Source organism: Malurus melanocephalus, unplaced genomic scaffold, assembly GCF_030028575.1.
Source record: "Malurus melanocephalus ecotype Western Australia unplaced genomic scaffold, MMel_1.1 scaffold_126, whole genome shotgun sequence".
NCBI lineage: Eukaryota > Metazoa > Chordata > Aves > Passeriformes > Maluridae > Malurus > Malurus melanocephalus.
In genome coordinates this window covers 724387-733153 of record NW_026623358.1, presented here as the reverse complement: position 1 = coordinate 733153, position 8767 = coordinate 724387, and the positions used below count along the sequence as shown (strand labels likewise).

The window sequence follows — 8767 nt, the reverse complement described above, 5'->3', positions numbered from 1 at the left end:
AGTTGTACCAGAAAGTCAGATATTTTGTTATGAAAATTGCACCTAATGAAAATGCCACTTTTTTTTTAACACTGCAAGAGTTATTATGCAAACTGAAATAAGGATAGGACTATCTGGTTAATTATGCACTAGATTTTAATTCAATTGCCATTGGTCTAGGATTAAATATTTGTYATTCCCTTAGTACTAAGAAATGTCCCTATGTTACTTAAATGCATCTTAATTTAACRGTAGAACATAATTTACTATGGCAGTGAAGGACAACCTCAGATTTTGTAACAGACATAAAAGCAATGATTTTATAATTAAAAAACAAGATAAATTAATCGCTTGTCTCTAGTACAAGATGGCAATGACAGTTAAAATCACAGCCTGGTCAAGGAATTAAACAATTGTGTGTCCATAGCTCACGTGTCTATGAGTCACCTTAGAGCAGAAAAATAAACAGGTACTATTTATGGCACTAAATATGGTTAGAAGAAACATGCTGTCCTTGTCACATGATAATGAACTTGAAAGGGCTTTGACATAACTTTATCAGTTTTTACTTGTTCACAAGCAAAGCTTGGCAAGTGTTAAGCAATTCTTGTTGCAAATGGCAAGAAGAGGCTAAGCGGCTTTGTACAGTTATTTAACTGTGATTCATTGGAACACATTGGACTGCTAGTACAGAAATGCTTCAAAAGTTTAGTATATGCTGATAGTTTCAAAGGAGTAAAAAGTATGTAAGGCTAAGGTTTTTTTCTCTTGTCCCTCTGCCTGTATTACTGAGCTGTTTCTCCTGAGCATGAGAGTTCTACCACAAGTTCTAAATTACTTCTACCAGCAGTTCTCAATTCAAGCTACTRCTTTCCAAAGCTCATGAAACAGCAGCAAGAGTTCACACTTTGGTCTAAAAGTTTAAAAGCTTACCAGTCCAATTCTCTGCTTTCTATTTTCTTTATTCTGTTAAAGACAACTGCAATTCAAATGTGCAAGTTACTTGAGACTAGCATCATACAATTAGAAAACTGCTGGGTCATGGCTGTTCTCAGTTTATTGCAGGAGTTGCATTTATGTTTGCATCCTACTCTACAGAAGAAAATTGCTTCAACAGCAATATAAAGAGGCAAAAAAATGCCATAAAGCAGTTTGAGGTGTCTTAAATGTCTCAAATGTCTGGCTTACTAAYTTTTCACATGAGAGCAGAGACATTGAGACACCTGCCCATCAATGCTGGGTCCTGGCTGGGATTAAGCACTTAAAAGGGTGGCATAAAACAAACCATCTGCTGTCTTGCACAGAGGGAAACATAAATACCRATGAACGCCTGAAGCTGAACTCTGCAGGATAATGAATAAGGGCACTAAGAAGATTTGCTGTGAGTTCCCCCTCCAGATCTTCCTGTGCTCAACCCAGCTCTAACCCAGTTTGTCTGGCCTGGGACCAGGCTGCTGAGATCTTTGCTGGAGCTGCACCCATTGCTGGCCATGTCCCTGCAGATCTGGGAGCCAGTCTGCTTGACCTGGCAACCTGGCTTGACCTCAGCCCTGCTTCATCCCTGTGACTTGCCTGGCAAAACAGTGCCYTGCTGGCAGAGCCTGGCTGTGGCCACTGGCCCAGCTCTGCGCCTCCTGCTCAGGCAGCACAAGGTCACTGCCCTGCCCGTTTTCCTGCGACAAGGGAGGAGGGAAGGAAAGCCACGGGATGTGGCCCTCCTGCCAAGGTACTACCATGACACTTAGAGAATTCTGAGCAACTCCAAAGTCTCACCAGTCTAATGGACCAACCCTGCTGTTTCCATCTCTCAGCACCAGGCACCAAAGAGAAAAGGTTAAGGAAATCGAAGCTCAGGATCTGTGCAAAAAGGGACATAAGTTAAATGAGACCAGGAAAGGGATACATTAGCATCCGTGTATCTTCTAGGATATTTCTCTATGGAAGGTTTATATTTAGAATGGTTTCAGGCATTAAGGGAATCAGCTGAGGACACAGACTGATCAAATAAGCCTTTTGGTCTTTAAATAAACTTTCATACAACATTTTCTAAATCTAAAATAGATTATTCCCTCAGGGAAAAAAATAAAATAAAACCACAAACCACTAAAAACTTTAATATAATACTTCTCTGAATATATGGTCTGTATGCTGTTGTTCTTTCCACCTCCTCCCAGTTCCGATTTTTATGTTTACAAGTTACTAGAGTCAGGGATAGAACAGATTATTTATACAGTTCATCTTGCAAATGTATCCAGACACCCTGCAAGACAGACATAAAACTGTACCAATCCAGATGAACAATTAGAAACAAAAAAGTCGTGTAGAACACAAAAGTTTGCAATAATATTTTCTTAGTTTATTTAAAATAACATTTTAATAAAGCTGTGCCTACAATTCAGCATTACCTAATACAGCATATTTTTGATTTATGAGAAGCAATCTGTAAAAGTGAATTGAATGACAWATAGCTGGGCACTGTTGCTTATGAGTAATTTCAAGTCATGGGTATGAATTTACTGTATTACAGCAGAGCCTCGACAGCCAGGTTCATGACCATGTTTTGTGGGACAAGGTTCTAACACGCAGTGCTGGGAGAACAAACTCCCTGACTRAGAAACATTGTGAATGGATAAACTGCAAAGGAAAGGGAGATAAAATGTCATAAGCACATTTCTTATATTAAYTACTAGTGACAAATTGGCAGCTCCTCTCCCCTGGTTTTAGAGGTACACATGATTTTAGAAGGACAAGTTAGGATGTACATTTAAGCTCCAATCCTACAACTGTCTGAATGCAGGGGCCAGGAAATCTTTGCCTGTGCTAAATGGCAGAACCTGAAGCTAAACTAATGTTGTACTTGTATTTTCTTGCTTGCTTTCAGTGCAGAAAATGTTAAGACAAATACCATTTTGGAAGACATGACAGGGGCTCTCTATGTCGGTCCTTTAAAAACACAATGCCCATGTGCACTAGGATATGAAAAATTCAGTGCACAGGTAGCAGTGCCTTTTCCACCTCTGTGCAGCACATTTAGGCAGTTGCATTTTTGGGCTTCTCAATCATGTGTCTTCAAAGTCACTTGATGCAGATTTATGGTTTAATAGGTTTTTTCCATCATCTGCAATCCAAGCCGTCCAACCATCAGTAAACTGTTGAACAGAAAAGTTGTTATGAAAAAAGGGAGGTGGAGGCAAAAATTCCATGAAGAACAAGAAGGCAGAAAACATTGGCATGACTTCATTTAGCCTTCATGAACGTTTCATTTTTCACAGAACTTAACGTATAACATTTTTAAAACAATATAATCCACAAATTAAATAAGATGTTTATTTAATAACACAGACAAGAACAAAGGACAGGTGATTACCTGGCACCAGCWATTATCCCGGGCATTGCCTTCTTGGAGTTGTAAAATCTCATTCCCATAACAGTAGACAAGGTGCCAGATGCCACTGTTGAAAAGATGCCCAGTCAGAACCATTTGACACAGAAATGACAGCGCAGCGCTGCCACGCTTGGACACTGWGCAGCACCAAGCAAACAGACCTGCACTTACAGAAGGGAAGGCCTCCCTCTGTGAGTAATCCTGTAAATTCATGGGATTTTCTTAAGCAGGGAAGCTKTTGTCACAACCTTCTCAGCACCTTTGCTAAGTGTGCTCCACTGCTCAGCAGAAGTTGAGATCACATCAGGGTTGAGACYGCTGTCTGATCACCCACAAACTCCAGTCCTCTGAACAGATCACTAACTCTACCTCAACACTTATTTGCAAGAGAATGATTATTCCCTCAAATACAGGCAGGCCCAAAASTGCCAGAAAGCTGGGATGGTGAAAGCATTCACTATGTGAGAAGTAAATATTATTTACATTTGCCCTTCCTCTGAAAAGACATTCTGAGCTGGAAAGTGGTACTAAGTACTACAAGTGGAAAGAAAACAACCTCACTTGAAAATATGAATTAGAAAACAGAAAGCAATCTAAAGGATCAAACTGAAACAGCAATCAACATCTTAAACATTACTCCAAATTATTWAACTTCTGAATGTAGAAAAGGAATCCCATCAAAATACACATGAAATTTACAGGGTTGTTGTTTCTTTGAAGAAAAAAAGGCAGGTGAAGGTGCTCTGTAATACCTTTCTCCAAAGCCTCAAGTTGGTTTGCATCAGACAGAGCAAAAGGTATTCTAGAGATACTCTGCCAGGGTTCTGTTTCTGCATTTCTACCTGTGATGCACTATGACCAACTTAAGCTCTGCAGCTGCACATCTCAAGGATGGCTGAGGAGGAAGGGATAAATGAATGAAGAGTTGTGCTAGGCTGGGACACACCACTGCTTTCAAAAGGTCCATTTGAAAGCACTCTGTGCACCACACCAGGATATGTGAAAGCTGCTCATCCTTCTTCCATGACACTGCCTAAAACCCATGCCAGAGATRCACAGCCACTCCTGTAGCATGCAAGAGTGGAAGGACAGTTCAGAAATGGAAATTGTGCTTCACACTGAGCTGCATTCTACATGTCATTCCTTACTGACAAGGTAGTTTGGCCCTCTACTGTGGCTCCAGAAAGCCTTTCAGCACATTAGTCCTCTTGGTTTAAAATAAACCTTAAATCCCTGTGAAGCTATAGTTTCATGACAATAGTAACACCACATAGTRACAGAACTAGTGAGAACCTCAAGAGGTCATTTAGGACACCCTAGGACCCAAAGGCAAGATCAGTTCCTGACAGTGGTTTAACCAGATATCACAGTCCTACAGCAGTAGAAGTCCCTGAGCTTCATCTGATCCCTTTCAGTTTTTAATACTTCCCACGGTGATTTCATCCTTCCCTCGAAGAGTTAACTGCAAGCTACAACCCCAACTTCCTGTGCGTTCTACTGTAAGCAAGCAGAATAGATCATTCCCTCTTTTCTTTTACCTACTGTTTGTTGCATTGAAACATGCACTGCTCCTCTGAGATGCCTGTGCAAACCAGGGTTCCATAAGGCCACAWACCACCTGTCACAGTGCTGTCACTATTGCAAAAATAGTGCTTATTCCATMACCACAGGCTAAAAACACTGCTTCACAACAAAAAAATTTCCAAGTATGTTTCCTGCACCTCATGTGCTGGTTTAACACATTATCTAACCTGGCAGAAGAGAAAGGTATTTCTCACCATCTCTGGATTCAAACAGGACAACTCAGGTTTTAGAACCTGGTATCGTGCTCTTACAAAAATACCTGCCGGCTCTGGGYAGGAGGTCGTGCCTCCAACTTACAACATCTGTACAGGTAAAAGGACWYAGAGCARCTGAAACATGCTAGRAAAAAAAAAAAAGTTTCTGCTCCCACCGCTACCAGTAACACTCAGTACTCGATTGCCGAGCAAACTTACCGAGGGAAAGCCACACATTCTTTGGATCTTTGGACTGCTGGTAAGCGCCTAGTCCCGCTAAGCCGCCGAACAAAAGACCGGCAGCTAGGGAAGGGACGCTGCCTTGAATAAAAAAATAAAGCAGTCAGCGACAGAACACACAGCCAGTCTGCACGTCAAACGAAAGCACTTTGCGAGCTTCCCGCACTAGTAAATCCACAAAAACAACCTAAGCAAGGCGTACCGRACTAGGTTAGGTTGAGTGGTTTGGGAATTTTTTAAAATAGTTTGCGGATCTCCGCTAGCACCGTTTCGGTGGCAACAAGGACCTAGCGGGACTCGCGGGGTCACACTGGGGCCACCGTCCGAGCGGAGCGGTGCGGGGCGGGTGGGGAGCGCAGCGGGGGCTGCCTGCGGGCAGCACCGGGACAGGGACAGCCACGGCCACCGGCACCCACCTGCCTTGGCGTAGCCCACCACACCGCCCGYCGCCACCAGCGCCGCGTAGCCGAAGCCCAGCCAGTCGTACTCCATCTGCGGGCAGCCGCAGAGACCCGCGCAGGGCAGAGGAGCGCCGACCTTGGGCCGCCCTCCCTCCGGCACTCCYCGGTGCCGCCTCCCGGAGGTCCCGCCCGCCGCCCGTGACGGCACCCGGGGAGGGACCGCGCCGGCGGGGCTGGCCCAGCTTCGAGAGGAGTTGCTCAGTTGATTACCCATTCGTAACACAGCTGGAAAGTCAGAAATGAAGCAAAAATCACCCGCCTCCCGTTTTCTTCCCGGGTTCGACTCACCCGCCCTGTCGGGGCTTGGGAAGTGGAGGTTGCGGTGGGTCCACGGCGCCTCTTCTCCCTCCCACCTCGCATTCTTGCCGGCCCCCAGCGTGGGGTCCTTCCCGCGGGAGACAGTGCTGCCCAAGCTGTCCCCRAGCAGGTYCCTTCCATGGGGAGCAGTCCTTCAGGAACAAGTGGTCACAAGTCCTGCCAGCAAACCTGCTCCMGGGTGGGCTCCTCTCTCCATGCGCTGCAGCTTCCTCCAGGGTACGTCCACCTACTCCAGTGGAGGTACCGCATGGACTGCAGGGGGATCTCTGTTCTGACACCTGGAACGCTTCCTTCCCCTCCTTCCTTGCCAACTTTGGTGTCTGTAGGGCTGTTTTTCTCAAATGTTCTCACTCCTTTTMCAGCTGCTCTTGCTGTTGTGCATTAAGTTCTTTCCGCTTCTTAAATACCTTATTCCAGAGGTGYCACCGGTGYGATGRGCTCAGCCTGGGCCAGCAGCGGGTCTGTCTTGGAGCCATGTGAGTCTGCCCRACGTGAGGGTAGGTCCTGGTGTCTTCTCTCAGAAGCCAGCCTTGCCCTGGAAGCCCAACACAGATGTCAAAAGAAGGCATCTGGATTCCTCAGCAGCTCAGCTGAGGATGCCACACACATGCAGTGCAATGGTGGTGATRTGCTATAGGGCACAATCCCCAGCATCACGTGGAGCCGCCCCAGCACAGCACTGGGTGCAGTCCACTTGTTCTAAAGGCAGGCTTGGTAACTGGTGTCGAGTGCCGATTCACGCATTGAGGCAAGTGTTTCCATTTGTCATTCCAGTTTGCACAAAATAGGGAGTTTGATCAGCTCACTGATCACCAAAACTTTACACTATTTAAACATTTTAACAAACTATTTACATTACTTATACATTTTAACAAACTCGGGCAGAAGCATGCATTGGTTACAACTTACATAACTTTTCTATAATTAGTACTTAACCCCCTTCCTAATTGCTAATTATATCTCTCACTTCTCATCCAAATAGCCCACARGTTCTTCTCTCCATCTGAGTCTGGGGTCTGTTTTGAGTAGGTGGTCAATGAATCAGAGGTTGTGATTGCCCACRGACAGAATTTACTGCTGCCAGTTACTGCTCAGTTCTGCCAACTTCACTCCTCATGGCTCTTGTCTGGACAAGCCCTTCATCTTGGGATTGTCTCCTCTTTTCCTTAAAACAAAAGATCAGACAAGCATATGATGCTAACAATGCGATTGTTTAATCGTAACTGTCCAGCAACAGCTACCGATTAACAAAARAAAAAAAAAATTGCCAAGTTTCACTCAGACTCCTATTCAAATCTTGAGGGGCTTGGTGTCAGTCCCAGTTCCTGAAGGAGAGTGTGGCTCTCCTGGTCTGGGTCTACAGAGTGACATTCAGTCCTGGTCTGGGTCTACAGAGTGACATTCAGTCCTGGTCTGGGACTGATTGGCTGGAGAGCAGCTTTGCAGGAAAGGTCTTTGGCATCCTAGAGCATCCTTCGACATCCTAGAATAAGAAGTTGCCCAAGAGGCAGCAACCACACTGCTCGTGCAGCAGAGATGGGAGACAGCCCCTGGACAGCATTAGGCAGGTCGGAGCAGATGGTCCTTCCCCTCAGTTCTGTATAAGACACAGCTGGAATCTTGGGAATTCTGTTCTAGGCTCACTGATGCAAGGCAGACTCGGAGATAGGAAGCAGGTGCAGCAAAGGGCTCTGAAGATGATTAAGKGCTTGGAGCAACTTTTGTACAAGAAGTGTCAAGGGAGCTGGAACTTTCAGTCAGCATGCAAGGAAGCTCAGGGACTCCTTATTGATCCATACAAATATCTGATGGGAAAGGGTAAAGCAGGTGGAGCCAGCATCTTCGCAGTGGTACCCTTTGACAGGACAACGGGTAATAGGCACAAATTAACATACAGGAAAATCCATTCAAACATAAATCAAATAATTTTCATTACAAAGGTGACCAAACAGCGGAAGAGGCATTCAGGCAGGCTGYGAATTCTCCATCCATGGAGATACTCTTCCCCAAAATGCCCTGATCATGCTTTGAGAAAGGGGACCCTTGGTGGGCTCCACAGGTGCCTTCCAACTTCAGCTGGTCTGTGGCTCTGCATGACACAAGCACTGTGAAACTGAAGCAAATTTCTCAGCTGATCTCTTCCTCCCTTTCCAGATGTGCTCTGAGAACTGAGCCCTGATGCTTGTGCTTGTGACAAAATCTTTCATCTGTTTTGCAGAAAGGAATATGTCATTAGGCCCATGACACAAGAGACAAATTATCTTMTGACCTCTGGCAGGGCTTGTGCATTAATGGGTACCCAAAGATTTACTGAACTTGGCAAGTTTCAAGTCCTGCCTACAGAGCAACACAAATGGCCTGTTAAATTATGTGGTTTTGCTTTATGTTTTTTTTTTCCTAATTGCACTACTTTGGGTAGCTATGCTTGAGCCTGAATAGATTTGCAAGGAAAAAAGAGTGAGAAGATTTGAAGGTTGAATGCAGTTAACTATTCCCTTACACGACAATGAACTTTTCTCCACACTTACTTCCAAAAAACACTGAAGAAGAGGTGTGCAGACTGGAACTTTGTTCTGTTTTGTATGAACGGTTAAGAGACTGGCACA

At 44.8% G+C, this 8767-nt stretch overlaps 2 protein-coding genes across 2 annotated transcripts in view; both read right to left on the bottom strand.

The window, feature by feature from the left end:
- Window positions 1-2300: 2300 nt before the first annotated feature.
- On the bottom strand, window positions 2301-5932 carry LOC130576067 (transmembrane protein 14C-like). Its single transcript, XM_057370436.1, has 4 exons — window positions 5799-5932; window positions 5362-5463; window positions 3347-3431; window positions 2301-3128 (listed from the first exon to the last, which is right to left on the bottom strand). The coding sequence occupies exons 1-4, from the start codon at window positions 5872-5874 to the stop codon at window positions 3077-3079; spliced, it is 315 nt and encodes a 104-aa protein (XP_057226419.1). The 5' UTR covers window positions 5875-5932; the 3' UTR covers window positions 2301-3076.
- A 576-nt stretch (window positions 5933-6508) lies between these two features.
- Window positions 6509-8767, bottom strand: part of GCNT2 (glucosaminyl (N-acetyl) transferase 2 (I blood group)) — a 14770-nt gene continuing 12511 nt past the window's right edge. The window contains 1 exon segment of the mRNA XM_057370470.1: window positions 6509-6696. Coding sequence (XP_057226453.1) covers window positions 6509-6696 — 188 coding nt within the window.